The following is a 22,289-nucleotide window of genomic DNA, read 5'->3' on the forward strand; positions in this document are numbered from 1 at the left end:
ATCTAGAAAACATAAGAGAAAAAGGGGCTAACATTAACAAATTGAAGGAACTGGCAAGTTTGGTGGAGGAAGACTAATGATATGGGGTTGTCTCACAGCCAAAGGCATTGGATAATGTACCAGTATTAATGATGGTCTCAATGCTGAGCTATATGTAAGTATCGTACAAGATGAGTTACTTCATACACTCAAGTACTATATGTATGAAAAGGGTGACATAGTGTTCCAGCAGGACAATGACTCAAAGCATACTTTGATATTGGGTGAAAAAATGGTTCAATGACAATGATGCAGAGGTGCTGGATAGGCCCCCACAGTCCCCACAACTCAACCCAATCAAGCCCTTGTGGGTAGAGTTGAAGAAAAAGCTTTATACATACCCAAGGGAGCCAACCAGTATGCACCAACATTGAGAACGTGTAGAAGAGACCTGGGATCAGATTTCGATCGAGATATGCTTGAATCTGATCCAGAGTATGCCCAGAAGGATTCAGGCAGTGTGTAAAGCCAAAGGCGGGTTTATAAAATACTAACAAAATAATAAAAATGTAAATTTAGATTTTTAGGAGTAAAACAGTAACAATGCAGTGACATGACAAGAATCCGCATGACTAATCGTATGCTAAATAATTGCAAGTCAAATTTATGTATGAGATAGCCAACATGATTATCTATAAAAATTAAGGTAGTCTCATGCTCAAAGCTGTAGTGGCTTGTGAAATATGGAACCTGAAATCAAAAGATCAAAACATTGTTACCTTTTTGCTTGTCACTTTATGTCGAAAGGCAACTAGAAGTTCATGCAATCTCACCTTATTTGTCCAAGACAGCTACATATTGGTAGCTAGATATCAATGATGAATACTTTTAGAACCTGTAGAATGGACTGTGTAGTTCACGTGCGTAAATGTACATATAATAGATTTTACACTGCTAAGGCCATTGGTTCGCTTTTCAAACTGAGAACATCTCTGCTCGTTACATATAAGAGTAGGGTCCTTAAGAGTAATTGAGCATATGAAGGAACATCACAATAGTAATCTGAATCATTTGAGTCTTGGAAGGATCTTGCATCTCCTGGTTCTAGTGGGAAGATAGGCACAACACTCTTCATTGGAGAGAAACTGAACTAATACGTAAACTAGAGCCATTAGGGCATTACAGTCAAAATAATTGCAAAGATCTGACAGTAACCTTCGGCTCTTGAACACTTTGTTTTCTAATAAGCCTTTTTTACCGTGTGTATTTCCTGTCTTGATGTGTTCAATATGTTTTTGTGTAACCATTTTAATACTATGAATAACTTTATGGTTAGCTGAAATAAGGTTAAAATGGTGGGAAATGATAGCCCTGATGAGGCATGAGGACATGCAAAACAGCTGGAGACTTATGTTTGTCTATTCTAATGCTATTATAATAAAGGAATGAAATATGCCTTATCGAAAAAAATAAAAAAAAAAACGTGAGTGGATGGAAATATAGACATATTGCTAAAATATCACATCAGTCAAAGGTATGAAGTGACTCCTGAGCGGGGGCTACATGGTGCTATTGCACTGCAAGTTCTGGCTTCTTTTGTGACTGTCACAACAAAAAAATCCATCCATGTCAACCTTTATACTGATGATTGTAAGGTAATCAGTGACCATGTGACTGATTGGGGGGCATGAAGGTTGACCTAATCCGTTGGTTACACTATGATTAGGAATAATCCATAAGTCGTGTAGACCCAGCCTAATGATCCTGACATGGTCAGCTGAGATTTATGACTACTAATAGGCTAAATTGTCTTTTCAAACATTCTGTGGCATATTAGCTTCATTGCCCCCTACTTACCGATGATATTCGGTGACCCGTGTTATCTCTGCTGTTTCCATGTATGGGCAAAATGATCACACACAGGCTGTATCAATGAGTGGTTGCTCTTCCACCGCGTACTCCCATGGGGTCCTGCCTGTTGAAATAAAGAGTCCATAAGGAAGTCTGGACAGGAAAAGATGAATATATCAAAGCTCTGCAGCATGACGGGTGATCTTTCTAATATAGAGTATTGCTGCCCGGCTTTGAAAATGCTGTCGTATTGTAAATTTAGTTTAGTTCAGTGGCATCTGCACGTCAAAGTTTATTAAACCATGACAAATGATATGTGGTTTGTAAAATTGCTTCAATGAACTACAGTGAACTTATAAACCACATTAATGCCTTAAAATTTATAAGATCACCTCAGCCAATGGTTTATTACAGTGGTGGGCATGGTCTTTCATTTAAAGGAGCGCTTGCAGTAATGTTTTAATAGCTAAATCTGTTACTTTAGTGTAAGTGCGGTAATGCACTCGCTGATCGCCGTCTTCCTCGGTTTCCAGTGCTGGTCCATTCTTCTTATGGGTGTCATGCGGTGTTGTGCTCTAATCTCATCAGTTGTCCTGGCATCTTCAGACTGTTCACACTTCAAAGTCCGACACGACACCTGTCGGTGTTGAGTTACTCTGTTAGAGTCGGGCGTTGACTGGTTTTGTGCTCACTGGTGATCGGTCTAGCAGGAGTTAATTCCTGCTAGCTTGTGAATTGCTGCCGGGGTCACAGGTTGCTGAAGACATCACAGCCACCTCCTCCCTTTAAAAGATGGTGGAACCTGGTCCCACATGCCGATTTATAGCTTTAGCTTTGCTCCAGCGATACCGGTCTTTGTGCATGGTGATCCAGTTATTGGTGAACTGTTGTATGCTATTTGATGTGCAGTGAAAGTATCCTTGTTATTAATTTCCTCTCTGTACTTCATTTCTCCCTGAGCTTGTATTGTCTTTTCCCCTATGTGAACGTATTGTCTTTTCCCCTTAGTGAGTTTGAGTCTTGGTGTTCCCCTGTCTGTCGGTATTTGTGGGATTCATTACTGTTGTCCCAGCCCTCCCCGGTTGTGTTAGACAAGGGCAGTTCAGGAGTCAGGGCTACGCTGACAGTCCAGACCTCTCCACCATATGGCGTACCTCTGGAATAAGAGACAGCTTAGGGTCTGTAGTCTGAGGGCTAGTCTTAGGTGCCTCTACTCCTAGTTACCATATCACACCAATGGGTCACAATGACAACTGTTCCAACTTGCTGGCTCGTACATATGATCTGAAAAGTCTGTGTAGTTGTCATTGTGACCCTTAAAACAAACAGGAGCAGCGCTGGAAACTGGAAGACGGCGATCTGTGAGTGTATTACCGTACTTACACTACATTACACACACACATTTACCCAGTTTTAGCCGATAAAAAAAAAAATATTCGGATTGCTTCTTTAGGCATGTAGTGGTTTATTAAAAATACTATTTGATAGCAGAGATAACAGCTCATTTATTGGTAACGTTTCACCCAAACAGAGCCACATGTGAATGTACGGTATGTGCTTTTTTTACTATATTGCTCAGATTTCTTCTAATTAGCTCATTAGGATAAAGAGACGGTTATTCTTAGCAACTTGCTTTTTCTTCCCAGGAAGCATCTAATGGGTTTCCTCAATTATGTAGCTGCTTAGAAGTGTGTTCACAGCAGTGCTGAGTAATTCCCAACATTTGTAAGACAACGAAGAGCGAGAAGGATAACGCCCCCTAATATGGGTGCATTATTAGTGGGGTTAATGGGATTTAGAGAATCTTCCTGGACCAAATAACACGGGTTTCGCTGCATAATCTGTCCTGTAATATACTAGTCCGACCTTTCTTGTGTGAAGTGTATGACCATACATAGTGTTTATGGCTTAGATGGACTGTTTTAGGCTCTGTGCCCACGTGTGCTTATTGCATGCAGTTACGCTGCGTTCTGCACCGCAGCGTAACTGCCTGCGTCCCCAGCACAATCTATGAAGATTGTGCATAATCCATGCGCACGTTGCATTTTAGAACGCAGCGATTTGCATGCTGCCAAATCGCTGCGTTCTAAAAAGCAACACGTCACTTATTCCGTGCGCTTTGGATGCAGCCCCCGCTCTGTCTATGGGAGGGGCTGCATCCAGAGCGCATGAAATCGGCTTTTCAGTACGCAGTGTTTCTGCAGCGATTTGAAGCGCACGTGTGCCTTAGAGAGTAAAATTGAATTCTAAGTAATTAGTTGTGTAATGGATCTCTTTGTACAGTGATTTCTCCCTATTTCGCATTGTTGTATTTGTTTTCGTCTAATCTCAATAACTTCAGGAAAGAACACACCACAACTAATGAACTGTCCTGTAATTTGTCATTGTAGTTACCGGCCTATTGTGGAGTACATTGATGCACAATTTGAGGCCTACCTACAGGAAGAACTGAAAATCAAAAGATCCCTTTTCAACTACCATGACACAAGGATTCATGCCTGCCTGTATTTCATTGCCCCCACTGGTCACTCATTAAAATCCCTGGACCTGGTCACAATGAAGAAGCTTGATAGTAAGGTACTAACGTAGAATTAACCAGTACTAAATTATACAGAACTATTTTAATATGTGGCAAGGAACTATTCACAATACATAATCTCATGGAGGGTTCATCATCTTCCAGTAAACACTAGGAGGGTATTTTATTATGGCTTTTTACACCACATTTCTGGTGTACAAATATCAATATGGCTTTTGCTCAAAAATTCTGCATTTTATATTAGCCCTGTATGGTTTTTTTGTTTGTTTTTTTTTTTTTTTTAATTTTTTAAGTGCTTGTGGGACATTGTCAATCACTGGCTGAAAGTTGTGTAAATTATAGCCCAAAAGGTGACCTTAATTCATCAAGAGGCCTGAATATGACCCACTAGCTTCCTAAAATCATAGTAAAAATACCTGTTTATATAATTCCCCGAGTTGTCCGATGTTTAGTCTTTAGTCATATTACTCTTTCTCTGAAAGGCAGGTTCTGCTTTCAGACTTACACATGGTATGTCTGTCCAGTAATATAGCGATGGGGGTGTTTGAATCACTGGTGTTCAAAGTCATGGGAAAATTGGGTGATACAATTTACTGAAAAGGACATCAAATCCAAAAAACATCAAAACAGGCCATACTTACCAACATCAGGTCACAGTACCAATATCCTGCTAGTTACAGACAGGCCCCCATGATAACAGGCCACCATCCATGTAGGGGGCACCTTAGTATTACAGATGCACATGGATAGGCTTGTATACTGTGCCAGTCACACAGATATATGTAGTGCACCATGCCAGCTTACAGCCTATCAGTCAGCTCCATACTATCAGATCAGTTGGGCTGCCCATCATTAAAGCACACCATTCACCAGGATTTTTGTATATAAGCCAAAGCCAGTGCTATACTGGCACTTTCAGGCTGATTCTATACATACCTGTAGTGGTCAGCTCGTGTGTTTAGGTTTTGAAATCCAAGAAAGTAAAGTTTATAAAATTAGCTGCTTGTTGAGTGACAGCAGCAAAGGAGCAGATAATATCTGGGGAGTATTCCTAGTTTTTATAAACTTTACTTTTTTGGATTTCAGAACCTATACATCCTAACTGACCACTACAGGTATGTATAGAATCCGCCTGATAGTGCCAGTATAGCACTGGCTTTAGGTTATATACGAAAATCCTGGTGATTGGTTCCCTTTAAGGTCACCAATTTCCATGGGATATAAGTTATATTTTTAAAAGGTTGTCCAGGGTATCAATAAAATGGCCACCAAGGTGATGGTGGGATAACATTGTTAATCACCAGAAAAATCCCCCATTGTTCTAATGACTTTACCAGGAGGGTATAGATTAATTTGGTTAAACTCATTCTCTGTTTTGTAGCAATTTGTTAAAATTCCTTGACAACGTTTTCTAATGAACATGATTAAGGTTGAACTTTAGGGACCTAAGACTTTTTTTTAACCTATGTAATCATGTAACATTCTTACAACATGCTGGGTTGACTTCATTGATTGCTAAACTGCAAAGTGATTTAGAGGGGTTTTCTTATACAGTACTTTTTTTTTTTTAAGCTAAGAGCTAACCGGCAAGTTTTGGCTACCAATCTGCCTGTTCTAATATCTGTAGTAGTGTTTCCATACATCTCTCCACTATATCCATGAGTTCTTGAGACAGATTTCCATCAAGTGGCAAATGATTCTAGAAAAATTAAAATATCTAAGGCAGCGGAATGGTTATTTCTTCTCTTTATTGTCCAAAGTGCATCCAAAGTAAATGGCAAAATTTCGGCCACAGTAAGCCTTTCTCAAGCTAATGACAAAGTGACAAAAAAGTTGGCTTGGTTGATCGCGAAACTGCAAAATAATTTAATGGGGTTATCTGGGACTATTGTTTTTTTTCCTTATGGGGTAAGAACTTACCGGTAAGTTCTTGCTAACTGCCTGCCTGTTCTAATCTGTGGTGATCTCTTCTGGCTAAGAATGGGCACAGACTACTCCTGCCGACAATTCTGCTGCTTCCGGTGACCTTGCGCCGACATCACCGACATAATGCTCATTGACAGCCGTCTCCCTGATTCTAAGCTGCTCTGTCAACATGAGGTCAAATAAAAAAAGAGAATCGTTGCCTTAGCTGGGAGGGATCGTCACAGGTAAGAGCAGGCAGGTAGTTAGCAACTACCTTCCATTAAGTTCTTGGCCCCATAAGTAAAATAAAAAACAAGAAATCCATGATAACCCCTTTAACATTCCATGTTTATTGTGGAACTTTTTTAAAGGGAGTGTGTCACCCCCAAAATGGTATTTAAGCTGCCTAAATATTTATATAGGGCTACTATTCCTTATTTAAATCATATTTATTTGGTATGCAAATGAGGTTACTTCCGTGCATCCTTGCCGTGGCCTATGTCTTGGTGCACCCCCCCATATGTGCATAATAAAGTTGGTACCTTACATTGATTGCAAATGAAGGAAAGGAACCAGTTTCCAGGAAAATTTCAATAAAATCTGCTTTTTTATTGGATTCTTTAAAATCGTACAAAATAGTGGATCTCACAAAAAAAAGACAGGAGTCACAACCTGCACTGGACACCAGATGCGTTTCAATCAAGAACTGATCTTAAGGGGGCTTTACACGCTACGACATCGCTAATGCGAACTCGTTGGGGTCACGGAATTGGTGACTCACATCCGGCCGCATTAGCGATGCCGTTGCGTGTGACACCTATGAGCGATTTTGCATCGTTGCAAAATCGCTCATCGGTGACATGGGGGTCCATTCTCAAAAATCGTTACTGCAGCAGTAACGAAGTTGTTCCTCGTTCCTGCGGCAGCACACATCGCTCCGTGTGACACCGCAGGAACGAGGAAGCTCTCCTTACCTGCCTCCCGGCCGCTATGAGGAAGGAAGGAGGTGGGCGGGATGTTACGTCCCGCTCATCTCCGCCCCTCCGCTTCTATTGGGCGGCGGTTCAGTGACGTAGCTGTGACGCTGAACGAACCGCCCCCTTAGAAAGGAGGCGGTTCGCCGGTCACAGCGACGTCGCCGGGCAGGTAAGTAGTGTGACGGGTCTAGGCGATGTTGTGCGGCACGGGCAGTGATTTGCCCGTGTCGCACAACAGATGGGGGCGGGTACCCACGCTAGCGATATCGGTACCGATATCGCAGCGTGTAAAGAGGCCTTAGGCGGGCTTTGCACGCTGCGACATCGGTAACAATGTGTTACCGATGCTGCAGCGATAGTCCCGCCCCCGTCGCACGTGCGATATCTAGTGAAAGCTGCCGTAGCGATTATTATCGCTACGGCAGCTTCACACGCACATACCTGCCGTGCGACGTCCCTCTGGCCGGCGACCCGCCTCCTTCCTAAGGGGGCGGGTCGTGTGGCGTCACAGCGACGTCACACGGCAGGCGGCCAATTGAAGCGGAGGGGCGGAGATGAGCAGGATGTAAACATCCCGCCCACCTCCGTCCTTCTCATTGCAGCCGGGAGGCAGGTAGGTGATGATCCTCGCTCCTGCGGCTTCACACATAGTGATGTGTGCTGCCGCAGGAGCGAGGAACAACATCGCACCTGTCGCTGCACCGGCATTATGGAAATGTCGGAGGCTGCAGCGATGATACGATAACGGCGCTTTTGCGCTCGTTCATCGTATCAAAAAGGTTTTACACGTTGCGATATCGACTGCGACGCCGGATGTGCGTCACTTTCGATTTGACCCCATCGACATCGCACGTGCGATGTCGCAACGTGCAAAGCCACCCTTAAGACTTGACTCACCAAGTCTAAGATCAGTTCTTGATTGAAACGTATCTGGTGTCCAGTGCTGGTTTTGACTCCTGTCTTTTTTTTTGTGAGAGCCACTATTTTGTACTATTTTAAAGAATCCAATAAAGAAGCGGATTTAATTGAAATTTTCCTGGCAGCTGGTTCCTTTCCTTCACTTGCTGATAAACATGCTGACAACAACAGCGGCATCTCGCACTTCCATGGCGTTAGAGCAGGGGTCAGGAACCTTTTTGGCTAAGAGAGCCGTAAACGCCACATATTTTGAAATATAATTCCGCGAGAGCCGTACAATATGTTTAAAGGGCCATTGACAGATCAATCGCTCCAATGTTCACTTAGTACAGCAAGGAATGCTCCTCCCTGCTGTATAAAGCCACAACTGGACTGAAACAATGGTAATTAGCAGTAAAAAAATCAAATAAATAACTTACATTGTGAACTTGCGATGCATGACATCAGTCCAGCAGTCTGGCTTCTTCTTTTTCCTGCGCATGACTGGAAGCTGGCATTCTTCCCACCTGATGTTGAGAGAATGCCAGCTTTGAGGCATTCGCAGAAGAAAGAAGCTGGAATATTGGACATGTCACACAACGCATTGTCAGTTATGTCAATTATCTATTTTATTATTTTACAGCGAATTATTGTTTAGGTCCAGCGGTGGCTTAGTGCAGCAGAGAGGAACACTCCTTTGTGTACTAAGTGACCGCTGGAGCAATTGTATCTGTCAGTGGCCCAGACACCCTGCTTCCCATACAGCCTGCACCCCCCATATCACACACACACACTGCTCCCCATACAGCCTGCACCCCCCATATCCCACACACACACACTGCTCCCCATACAGCCTGCACCCCCCATATCCCACACACACACACTGCTTCCCATACAGCCTGCACCCCCCATATCACACACACACACTGCTCCACATACAGCCTGCACCCCCCATATCCCACACACACACACTGCTTCCCATACAGTCTGCACCCCCCAGATCTCACACACTACACCCCCATATGTCACATACCCTGCTTCCCATACAGCCTGCACCCCCCATATCCCACACACACACACACTGCTTCCCATACAGCCTGCACCCCCCATATCCCACACACACACACACACTGCTTCCCATACAGCCTGCACCCCCCATATCCCACACACACACACACTGCTCCCCATACAGCCTGCACCCCCCATATCCCCCACACACACACACTGCTTCCCATACAGCCTGCACCCCCCAGATCTCACACACTACACCCCCATATGTCACATACCCTGCTTCCTATACAGCCTGCACCCCCATATCACACACAATACACCCCCATATCTCACACACCCTGCTTACATATCTCACCCTGCCTGTACCCCAACTTACCCCTCTCAAACACTCTGCACCCCTTCACATCCTTCTGTCAGTCTGCAGCCCTCATATGCCCCTCACCCTGCAGCCCCCCTCACCCTCATGTCCCCTCTTTTCTTATTACCAGTCATGTGTCCAAATCTCCTTCAGGATTCAGTATCTTGCTTTCTGCCCGGCCTCCTGTGTCTCCTCCCACACAGTCACATGGGCGTGACGTCATCGCAGGTCCTGCAGGATGGAGTATTCCGTCTTCTGTGCAGGTCAGGAGCACTCTTGCAGCTCAGACATGGCTGGTGGCCTCTCCAGGTCAGGGGCCCCTCTTCTGACACTGGGCTCTCCTGACTCACAGTTCGGCCACTACACAGCAGCACTACACATAGACGCAGAGCGGCTGCTGGGCCCCTATGTGTACTAGTGCCGCTGTGTAGTGGCCGGCCTGTGAGTCAGGGGAGCCCAGTGTCAGTAGAGGGGCGGCTCACTCGTTCCCCCGCTGATCCGGTCTCCTCGGCGCATCGTCCATTGCTGTCGCTCGCTGACCTCTCAGCAGGCGCGCAGTGATGACGTCACCGCGCTCGCTGCAGAGCTGTCAGAAGAACGCCGACAGTCACAGTGGGGAGAATGATAAGAGAGAGAGCGCCGCTCACTCTCTCATCATTGCTCTCAATTGTGCTGGCGCCGGCCCTGATCCTTCCCATAGACAGGTAGGAGCCCTGTCTGCGAGCCAGATACGGCCATCAAAAGAGCCATATCTGGCTCGCGAGCCATAGGTTCCCGACCCCTGCGTTAGAGGATTAGGCGCCAAAGTATGTGGTGAGCTGGACTATCTCTATTTTTCCTTACATTCATTGACTTGTCTGTAGAGATGAGCGGACTCATTGAAGTTTGGGTTCTGCGGGTTCGGCCGGACTTTAGATAAAGTTCTGTTCGGAACCTGGACTTGACTTGAACCCCATTGGAAGTCACTGATTGGGCAATTTGGCTCTTCACCCACACTGCCACTTACACTATTTGTGCGCTACCATGATCATTCAGTGTCAGTGCACAGGCGCAGACTGGAGACCCAGTGTTCGCGTTGGGCATTATAGACAAGTCAATCAATGTAAGGTACCAGCATCATTATGTAAATATAAGGGTGTGCCAGTGCACCAAGGCATTGGACACCCCAAGTGTGCACTGAAGCACCCTCATTTGCATATCAAATAAAGGCTGATTTTTTTATTAAATATTAAGTTAAGCTTTACTTGCCTAGTGTGATTTAAATACGGGGCAATGTGTCCTATATAAATGTTTAGGCAGCTTAATTGCCATTTTAGGGGTGACAGACTCTCTTTAATTTTTTTTGCCTACGAATTAACATCTCTCATCCAGTCATTGACCGTTTCCACTGTATGAACATGCACATGGAATTTTAGATGATTGTGCTAAACTGAAGTCTGTTTTTTGAGTCAGGAAAATTCCCCTATTTGAGAAAGCCAGAAAGCGTCTTATTGCAGTAAGCCTTTATCTGGCTCTGGTTTGTTATTTTTAGACTGGTGACACTACGTAAAAGTTTTTCTGTTCAGGGAGGATGAGAACTTTGGACTGGTTTCCTGCGTTCTTATATGAATGACGGCACTGCATTTCCTGACAGAATTCTTGTACTTTGCTGAGCAGAAAGAAGGAACAAAATCTAATCTGCTGCTATGTGGCCTTTTTTAGATCTGACATCTGTATTTAAATATAATGTAAAAATGCGTGGTTCTTTAAAAGAGGAAATCCACTCGCAATGCTTTTCTCGCAGACATAATGACACAACAACATTTCAGAAGTAGAGTTGGTGTCACTTTGCAGAACCCAATTCATCAACAATATCAGGAGCCCCGAGGACCTCATCCTACCTAAGAACATCTGCTGCTCTTCTTTTGATTAACTAGCCTGGTGTTATATCAACAGGCATGCTAATAAAAAAGATAAAGGCAAGTGAGTGGTGGTTCTCAGGGCTCCCAATCAATGACAATGATTTTGCACTTTAGTCCATGAAATGGGTCCTGTGAATCGATGTACAACAACGTTAATACGAAGATATTTGACTGGATTTCTATATAGCTATCACTATCATTTTTACAATGTCTCATCCTGTGTTTGGAGGACATGTATGCCAGATGCTGTAGTTGGCCATTGACTTGAGTGAACCCAAGGTTCGGTGTTCATACCAAACACAGACTGTACAAAAATAGCAGAGTTCAAATTTGAAGTTCGGGTGCTTTGCATATGCAAGCCACTCGGGTGAGCATCACTGTGCTCAGGTACACTCGGTGCTCAGCCCAGTGCGAGCTGCTTGCAGTGTTTGAACGGCTCGCACTGGGGGTTACAAAAGAGTGATCGGATGTAGTGTACACAAAAAAAAAGAAAGTGGAAAAACCCTATCCACCCACCCCCAGAAGTGTTCTGTTCAGGGGCGACATATCATAGGTGCATATCATAGGTTCCAAGAGGTAAGGTGGCCCATTTCAACCCCCAAAACAGGTAGAATTGTGCATAATGATGAGCTGTTGGGCTGCAAAGGGCCCATATATTGTTCTTGAACAGGGGCCCCCTTCTTTCTGTTTCCGCCAGTGGTTCTGTTTATGGCTGGCTGCATGTGGGCGGAAATCCAAACTGCCAAGTTATAGACTTCATTTGGGGATTAGGTCAAGTTCACGTCCCAAGCTGAACTTTACCTAAAGTTTGAATGAAGCCACCAAACTTCAATGGGTCTGCTCATTTCTACCGATGACTTCTTTAAAAGAGCCAATTCTAGGATGTGTCCTACTTAAGGATTTCTATTTGAAGTCTACAAAGGGAAGAAGAGGGACCAACCAATATAGGTTATGCTTTAGTTTAAAATAATATTAATCATGCCCTAGGTATTTGGTTCCTTGCCTTATAATCTTGCAAATGCAGTAGAAACAATTCTGCAAGACATAATTATTTAATTTCAACCAGAAAATATGTAAATGTAAAAGAGCGCATATCATTCACACTTTTCAGCACAAACACCAATGGATCTCAGAAGAAAGTGGGTTTACGTAAAAGCTTTCTCTCTCGGGATGGACCTTGAACTGAACAGGTTAGGTACATTATATAGTTTTGCAAGAAAGAATTGAATCAGTATTTTTGACGTGGCCAAATTTTTTCCTTGCCAAAATGTTATTCTTCAGTTAGGTCATCTATATCTATAGGGAAACACCGCTGTTAAAGGAAATCTGCTATATAGATGTATATTTGCTTCATATTGCTCTTCCCAGGAATTGTTTTAATCATTATGCCAAAGTTGATTCTGATCGTTTAATACTTGCCATACTTGAATTTGCTACAAATTTGTTTTTGAATTTTAGGTGAACATCATCCCAATTATTGCAAAAGCAGATACAATTGCCAAAAATGAGTTGCACAAATTCAAAAGCAAAATTATGAGTGAGCTGGTGAGCAATGGAGTTCAGATCTACCAGTTTCCCACCGATGAAGAGACAGTTGCAGAGATCAACACAACAATGAGTGTAAGTTAGTTTTATGCTGATTGTGTTCTTTGCTTAAAAGGAACCTGTAAGTAAGATCTTTCCTCCCATACTTCACATTTGGATATGAAGGTCTTTGAAAACTAAATCCATATACACCTTTAAATATTCTCTTATTTGCTGCCGTCCAGTGAATGCAGTGTTTCAATTCATGTCCAAAAGAAACATTAAAGAACTGCTCTGGTATTTTTATTTTTTCAGCTCTGAAGTGGTGCTTTAAATCTAAAGCGGGCTTTACACACAGCGACATTGCTAGCGATGTCGCTGGTGAAAGCACCCGCCCACGTCGGTTGTGCGTCACGGGCAAATCGCTGCCCGTGGCGCACAACATCGCTAACACCCGTCACATACTTACCTGCCTAGCGACGTCGCTGTTCTAAGGGGGCGGTTTGTTCGGCGTTACAGTGGCGTCACTAAGCGGCCGCCCAATAGAAGCGGAGGGGCGGAGATGAGTGGGCCGAACATCCCGCCCACCTCCTTCCTTCCTCATTGTGGGCGGCCGCAGGTACGGTGATGTTCCTTGTTCCTGCGTTGTCATACATAGCGTTGTGTGCTGCCTCAGGAACGACGAACAACCCGGCTACAGCAACGATAATTGGGATTAGAACGACGTGTCAACGATCAACGATTAGGTGAGTAATTTTGATCGTTAACGGTCGTTCCTGTGTTTCACACGCAACGACGTCGCTAACGAGGCCGGATGTGCGTCACGAATTCCGTGACCCCAACGACATCTCGTTAGCGATGTAGCTGCGTGTAAAGCAGCCTTTAGTCCACTGCTCCTGGTCCTAAGCTCTGGTATTTTCATCCTTTTTTTGTCCCCACTCCAGTCCTGCGGCGCCATCTTGTGGGCGTAACTTCTTACTGGTCGGAAGTCAGAAGTTATATCACAAGCGCTTAATGCAAGCAACAACGAGGCTCTCATAGAGATGTATCGATTTGTGACTCCGGCGTGCTCCATAAACATTAGAGCAGCCGGTAGATCATAAAATGCCTGGCACTGACGGTAGTGTCTGTGAAAACAGATAAAGACGCTGGAAGATAAGAATAAGATGAGCCAGGAGACTTAGGCGGGCTTTGCACACTACGACATCACAGGTGCGATGTCGGTGGGGTCAAATTGAAAATGACGTACTTCCGGCATCGCATGCGACATCGTAGTGTGTAAAGGTTCGATGATACGATTAACGAGCGCAAAAGCGTCGTAATCGTATCATCGGTGCAGCGTCGGCGTAATCCATAATTACGCTGACGCGACGGTTCGATGTTGTTCCTCGCTACTCCGGCAGCACACATCGCGGTGTGTGAAGTCGCAGGAGCGAGGAACATCTCCTACCGGCGTCACCGCGGCTTCCGTAGGATATGCGGAAGGAAGGAGGTGGGCGGGATGTTTACATCCCGCTCATCTCCGCTCCTATTGGCCGCCTGCAGTGTGACGTCGCAGTGACGCCGCACGACCCGCCCCCTTAATAAGGAGGCGGATCGCCGGCCAGAGCGACGTCGCAGGGCGGGTGAGTCCATGTGAAGCTGCCGTAGCGATAATGTTCGCTACGGCAGCTATCACAAGGATATCGCAGCTGCGACGGGGGCGGGGACTATCGCGCTCGGCACCACAGCATCGGCTTGCAGCGTGCAAAGTACCCCTTAGATTTAAAGCATCACTCCAGTAGGGAAATAAAAAACAAACGCTGGAGTGGTGCTTTAAGTGGGCTTGAAAGCACGTGCTGCCAGTATAAAGGTCGTCTCTGATAAACATTTGCACTTTCTTTGTATCAAATTATAAAAAAAATTGATGGAGCACCAAAAGATAGTTAAACCCTGTTAATTTGATCATATGAATAGTCATGTATTGCAAGAACCACTTCAGGGCAAACTTACAGCAAGCAGTGTGTAATGTATACACTGTTGGGATTCAGCTGTACTCTCCAGTTTGAGCAATGGTTATGTGACCACAAGTAGGATTTAGCTATGCTCGCCAGTTTGAGCAATCGTTACATAACCACAAGTATGCGATTTGCGTGCTTGCAGGTTCATGACAGCTAGTTCCTTATCCACTTTGCTCAATGAAACATTAAGAGAAGTGGTAACCTTTATATATTAGTCTACTTTCCAATCACAAACATTTTCAATGGTCTTTCGAGAGAAGCAGATGAGAGAAGTGACCCCAGGTATGCAAATCCATACTTTCTGACACATCATGACCGTTCGAACTGGCAGAGCCGAATCTTAAGAGTGTATATGTTACACACTGACACACTGTTAGTATTCAGAAAGCTGCACTTGCTGAAAGTGTGCCCTAGGGCGGTAAAACATTTTAAACTTTCCGCAAAATCTAAATCATTTCAAATGTACCTGCTTACATTAGTTGAGTATGGAGCTCCCGTAAGACATTCTGGAAGCTGTTTCTAATGTTAGGAGGGGGATCTAGCCATTTTATTTTATGACGTGTACTTAGCTGTATTGTTTGTAAAAGGAAAGAAGGCCAATTTAGTTATTTCCTGTGCACTGTTACCTTATGTGCAGGGTCAGAGGTGCAAACAAACAGAAATAAACCAGAAGGTCATGACGGGACCAGCAAAACCCTGGAAGCTGTGCTGAAGAGCATTCTGTTCATTTCAGTTCCTCTTTGATTTACAGTCTGATGTCCAACTGTTGCTTGTTCTATTCATCAAGCTCTATGACTGCCACTCCCTTCTAAAAATACTCCTACTAGTGCTAGTCTCATGTCACTACTACTACCATACTACCATTTACTATGACCTCCTCATCACTTCAAATAGTACAACTCCCATGTCTTTGTAGCTGTTGCTTCTGTTACTCTAATTTCTCTGCAGGTACTTTATTTATAGTACTATTTCTCATAAGTCTGACATGTCAGATACTGTTTTTTTCCCAGCACTTAAATGGGCTAAGTACATTTTAATCTAAATCCCTATCTATTTATTGCCCCAATGTAAACTCATTTCTAATACGGCTACATTGAAACTAACTACTATTGTTTTTTTCCCTACTTTCTGTCTGATGACACTTTGTTTGAGAATCCCAATCCATGCTGGGATACTCAAACAAAGCATCATTAGGCAGAAGAGGCTGCAGTCACTGACACAGCTTCTGCCCCCTTCCTGAAAAGAAGTGTCAGTGACTGTGGGGAGGATGCTGGTGTCTGCACGCTACTGGGTAATTTAACACAGCACACTATCAGTACTCACTGCTCTGTGTTGCTGGATCTACTGATCTCAGTCTGTAACACAGATCGCGCTATCACTGTGAAAATTGCATAATGACAGCATACAGGGACCAGATCAGCCCCCTGAAATGAGCGTTATTGATGACTCTTCAAGGTAGTGGAAGGATAGGAGTAGTAGTCTGCATTGCTGGTAATCCAAAATAATAAGCAGAATGGGATAAATGGTTTATTCTCTGTGCGTTTCAAAGCTTAGACAGCTTCTTTTTTAGGAGAACCACAAAATTAGCTTAATTTCTAATATTGTGATTCTCCTGATGAAGACGCTGGGTAAGCTTTGAAATGCGTAAAGAATATTATTCCATCTTGACTATTACCTTGGATTTCTTGGATCACCAGCAGCGCAGACTACAACTCCTATCCTTCCACTACTTTGTCATCACTATGAGATCTCCCGGACAGAAAGTACTGTAGCAACTGTCCTACCTTGCATCTTCAGTTGTGTGTTTAACAACCTAAATAGTTGGGCAACTCCTTATTTCTCACTTTACTGCTATCCTTTGGATATAACCCTATTGCGCTGTGTGTCACCTTTACTTACTGATAACGCTTCATCACTAACACAGCCTCTGCCCCCTCATGACGCTTCGTTTTAGTATGCCAACTTGCAATGTGATTCTCAAACAAAGTGTCATGAGATAAGCGGTAAAGAGAAAAAAATCAATATTAGATCGTGTAGTCAGAGAAAGGTAGGGAATTTTTAATTCAGCCGTATTAGAAATTAGTTTAGTTTGGGGCAATAAATAGATAGGGATCTGGATTGAAATTGCTTTAGCCTTTGGACCACCCCTTTAAACAGCATGCAAAAGCAAACTTCACTTAATTTGTAACCATTGTCCTCAACAGATTACAGTTCCATCTAATGAAATGAGAAAGTGGAAAACTACTTCAATGACAAATATAGCAACTTTCCGATATACTTTGCTCCAATTTGTTCCAATCTTTAGAGTCACTGTTTGCTTACAGCTAAATCAAATTGTGTCTGTGTTGTGGAACTCAGTTGTGATTTAACAGTTTGGATATCAACAAAGATAGAATTGTCATATTTTGTTAGAATTGATCACACCCCAAAAATTTAACAGTTTATTGTCATATATAGCAGGTAAAATAAGTATTGAACATGTCACCAAATTTCTAAGTAATATATACCTTATTTCTAAAGGTGCAATTGACATGAATTTCTCACCAGATGTCAGTAACAACCCAATCCACACATGCAAAGAAATAAAACCGCAGATGTTCAAAAAATTAAGTTGTATAATAATGATAAATGGCATAGGGAAAGTATTGAACACATGTATTGAAATTTATTTAGTACTTTGTACAAAAGCCTTTATTGGTGATGGGAGCTTCAAAATGCCTCATGTACAGAGAAATTAGTCGCATGCATTGCTCAGGTGTGCTTCTAGCCTATACTTCCACAAAAGCACTCTTCAATTCCTGAAAGTTACTTGGACTTCTTCTATGAATTCTGAGCTTTAGTTCCTTCCATACATTTTCTATTAGATTCAGGTCAGAGGATTGGCTCGGCCATTCTAACAGCTTTGTTTTCTTTCTCTGAAACCAATTGAGTTTCTTGGGCTGTGTGTTTGGGATCATTCTGTTCCTGAAATCTTCATCCTCATTTCAGCTTCATCATCCTGGTAGATGGCAGGAGATTTCAAGAATGCCTCGGTATATTTGTCCATTCATCGTTGATTCAATTATATGATGTTTGCCATTACCATATGCTGAAACAGCCCCACACCATGATGTTCCCACCTCCAAATTTCACTGTTGGTATGATGTTTTGGGAGTGATATGCACTGCTTCTTGGCCGACAAACATGGTGTATATTATGGCATCCAAATAACTGAATTTTGGCCTCATCTAACCAGACTATATTCTCCCTGTATTTCACAGGTTTGTCTAAATGTTGTTGAGCAAACATTAAATGCGCTTGAACATGCTTTTTCTTCATCAATAAAGTCTTACATAGTCAATGTGCATACGGGTTATGTAGCTTGACTGTATCACTTATTGTTTGCTTTAAAACAATTGTACCTGCTGATTACAGGTCTCTCTGTAGCTCTCCACAGGTGGTCTTTGGCTCTTGGACAACTGGCTCATGGCCTGTTTATTGTTAAATTATGTTCTTTCCACTTCTGGATCATGGCACCAACAGTGCTCACTGGAACTCTCAGTACTTTAGAAATGCCTCTGTAACCAATGTGATCAGTAAGATCTTGAGACAGCTCACTGGTTTTGCCCATCATGAGATGTTTCCTGTGTGGCACCTTGGTAATGAGACATCTTTTTATAGGCCATCAGTTGAACTAGCTGTTATTTTTTTAGTAAGTGACAGGATTTCCTTCTAATTACTGTTAGATTTCAGCTGGTGTCATGACTTTCCATGGCTTTTTGCACCTGTCTTTGTTCATGTGTTCATTACTTTTTCCCTGTATCATTTCTCATTATTACACATAACTTAATTTATGGACATCTATGATTTGATTTCTTTCCCTGTGTGGATTGGATGGGTGGTTACCAACATCTGGTGAGAAACTCATCTCAATAGCAACTTTAGAAATATTTTAAACTAGAAATGTTTTTATGTGTTCAATACTTATTTCACCCACTGTATGTATAAATATATTAATAGTATGAATTAAAAATTTTGATTATTTTTCTTTTGTTTTAGGTACATCTTCCATTTGCTGTTGTTGGAAGTACAGAAGAAGTAAAAATTGGCAACAAAATGGCAAAAGCAAGGCAGTATCCATGGGGTATAGTCCAAGGTAGGTTTCCTAGATAAGATTTCCAATAAAATAAATCAGTTTTCCATTTTAATAGTGTGTTCTATCTAAACTGGAGTAGTTCTATATAATTCTGGACTAACATTGGCCGAACCCGCTGATACGGTTCAACCAATAGTCTAATGTGTATGGGGGCCCAGATAGATGATTGTTGGGTAAGTTGAGAATCCGGCATGTCTGATTTCAAACTTTTGTTCTCTATGAGATAAGTCACCACCAGAGGTGTCTTGCATCAGATCTCTCATAGAGAACACTGGAGTTTATAGCTGTAGAATATATATGTATATAGAACAAGATCCATTGTTTGGCCAACTGCTATCTAAGGTGTTTGTGTGACTTAATTTTGTGGGGAAAGATCGTATCCACTACCAAAAATGTTGCATTTTAAAAGGATAGACCCTATGTTGTTTTAGGAAAACAGCATGGCCAACAATGGTGGTGTGCTCTTTATATTGCTTCTGTTAGAAGTGGATTGTTACAGAACTTTTCTCTTTTTATTCAGTGGAGAACGAGAACCACTGTGACTTTGTGAAACTTAGAGAGATGTTGATACGAGTAAACATGGAGGACTTAAGAGAGCAGACTCATGCTCGCCATTATGAGCTGTACAGGCGCTGCAAACTGGAAGAAATGGGATTTAAAGACACAGACCCAGACAGCAAACCGTTCAGGTAAATATGAATACATTGATTTAAAGAGAATATGTCATCAGGTTTCTGCGACCTAATCTGAGGGCAGCATAATGTAGGGACAGAGACTCGTATTCTAGCAATGTGTCACTTACTGGGCTGCTAGCTGTAGTTTTGATAAAATCACTACATTACCAGCAGGAGATTATTACTAGAGGACCAGTAAACCCATTGCCAGTTAGTCCTCCTTATTCATGAGCTCTGCATAACCTTGCACCCATCAATGATTCGCAGCTTTCTGCCGATGCACAGTGTGCACACAATTTGGCAACTAGTGGTGCAAGGTCTTGGTGCATTCAGATAAAAAAGGGATTTTATAAACAATATAGTAAGTGGGCTGTAATCTGGATTTACGCACTTACATCATGATGCTCTCAGATGTGGTATCAAAAACCAGGTGACAGATTCCCTTTAAATATGACCCAGAATTATATCTGAGTGTTATAAGGACCAGAATTAAATATAGAGATACAAGTGAAATAGTGGTCGGTGCCATGCAATTTTCTAAGCATTATCCACAATTTATTCCATATACTCCATACTTGTGAAGTAGTATGGTCTGTTGGCTTGGCTTTTCCTCTTGGCCTATGAAATCCATCAGTTATCTCACATTGGCGATCTCTTCTAAGTGAAATCACACACTGGTAATACAATCCCGTCAGCTGAGCTAGCGGCAGACCAGATGATTTGCTTCTCCGCTTACATAAACACTAGATTATACGTTGTTTTACCACAGCAGTATTCCGATATGTCTTTCAAGCATTTAAGGAATTTCTGACTGACTTCCTGCATGCCTGAGGCCCCATCTGTCCATATTAGGCTTGGAAGGAGATATCGGGCCTCCTTGGTTTTTAGCAGTAGTGTGTGAATGTGTATGCTTACAGAATGGTGTAAAAAATGACCGCCTGTGGTATTCATCAATGTAACGTAAGGCAGTGGGAGTGAATGCTGTGAGATTCCACTGTTTAGTGTGTGCATCATATGACTGTTATAAAAAAACACTAAAATTAAACCTAAAATGGCCTAAATTGTTTAATTTTAGATGCTGATTCACTTAGGTAAAATGGCACCGTTTTGATACCGACGGAACGATTGTCTACCCACGATAAACCGTTTATCTTATGAGCTCCCATCAATAGTACTATTCCATTAAGCCGTTTGCCACCTCACATGATCCATTCATAGTGTGTATGTAAAGAAAACTATATGTCCCATTTTATCCCACAGTATGGAAAATAAAACAGGATATCCTGCTCCCTCAATTGTGGGAAAGTAAGATTTATGGCACACCCCACTCAGTGTGCATTGCTCTCCTCCTGGTTGCTACATACTCTGACAACACAGTGTAAACACAGCCATGTTCTCAGCTCCATTCCTCGAAAACGAGTCTTTCTGAGAATCCTAACACATCGGGATTTGTTTTAAGGAATCTTAAAGTAAATCTGTCAGCAGAATTCCACCCCAAAGTATTTCAAACACCAGTCCAGGAATACCTTTAAATGGCCAGACTTTTAAGGCCCAGTCACACACAACGACTTACCAGCGATCCCGAAAACGATGCGACCTGATAGGGATCGCAGGTAAGTCGCTGGGAGGTCGCAGGTGAGATGTCACACAGTCAGACCTTACCAGCGATGCAGGAACAATACAGGTCGCAGTAGCGACCTGTATAATGATCTCAGCAGTCACTGTGACCCTGTCACACAGTGTCAAACACAGCGATGTGTCCTGCCCAGCAGGACGTCGCCTTTGAAGAAAATGGCCTGGACCATTCTGCAACGATTAGCGATCTAACAGCAGAGGCCTGATCGCTGGTAAGTGTCACACATAACGAGATCGCTAACGGGATCGCTACTGCGTCACCAAACGGTGACTCAGCTGCGATCTCGCTAGCGATCTCGTTATGTGTGACAGTACCTTTACTCTATTACTGAGAATCAGTGTTTGAGTTGATATGTAAATTAGGTTGAAGGACTATGGTAGATCGGAAGCCTCTGTCACTCCAGCTCTATACTCCATCCAGCACCACCCCCTGTTTCACTGGCAGCCTCTACCATGTGCCCAGAGTGTTTCTTTAGGATTTAATTAAAAAGAGAAGCATAGTTCTTTTTTATATATATATTTATTATCATGGCTCTGAAAATTGTAGATTCACATTGAAGGCATCAAAACTATGAATTAACGCATGTGGAATGAAATACTTAACAAAAAAGTGTGAAACAACTGAAAATATGTTTTATATTCTAGGTATTTCAAAGTAGCCACCTTTTGCTTTGATTACTGCTTTGTTCACTCTTGGCATTCTCTTGATGAGCTTCAAGAGGTAGTCACCGGAAATGGTCTTCACTTCACAGGTGTGCCCTGTCAGATTTAATAAGTGGGATTTCTTGCCTTATAAATGGGGTTGGGACCATCAGTTGTGTTGTGCAGAAGTCTGGTGGATACACAGCTGATAGTCCTACTGAATAGACTGTTCGAATTTGTATTATGGCAAGAAAAAAGCAG

General features: G+C 42.8%; 1 protein-coding gene across 8 annotated transcripts in view; it reads left to right on the top strand.

Annotated features, from left to right (window-relative positions):
- SEPTIN11 (septin 11) overlaps positions 1-22,289 on the top strand; it is a 146,604-nt gene that overhangs the window by 97,151 nt on the left and 27,164 nt on the right. For all 8 annotated transcript variants that reach the window (XR_012754400.1, XR_012754399.1, XM_075352114.1 and 5 more), the window contains exons 4-7: positions 4,221-4,407; positions 12,877-13,038; positions 18,981-19,077; positions 19,598-19,766. Coding sequence is in view for 6 of the 8 variants with exons in the window: in XM_075352114.1 (XP_075208229.1) it covers positions 4,221-4,407; positions 12,877-13,038; positions 18,981-19,077; positions 19,598-19,766 (615 nt within the window). In the remaining 2 variants the exon portion in view is untranslated. The remainder of the gene's footprint in view (positions 1-4,220; positions 4,408-12,876; positions 13,039-18,980; positions 19,078-19,597; positions 19,767-22,289) is intronic.

Source organism: Anomaloglossus baeobatrachus, chromosome 1, assembly GCF_048569485.1.
Source record: "Anomaloglossus baeobatrachus isolate aAnoBae1 chromosome 1, aAnoBae1.hap1, whole genome shotgun sequence".
NCBI classification, from domain to species: Eukaryota; Metazoa; Chordata; class Amphibia; order Anura; family Aromobatidae; genus Anomaloglossus; species Anomaloglossus baeobatrachus.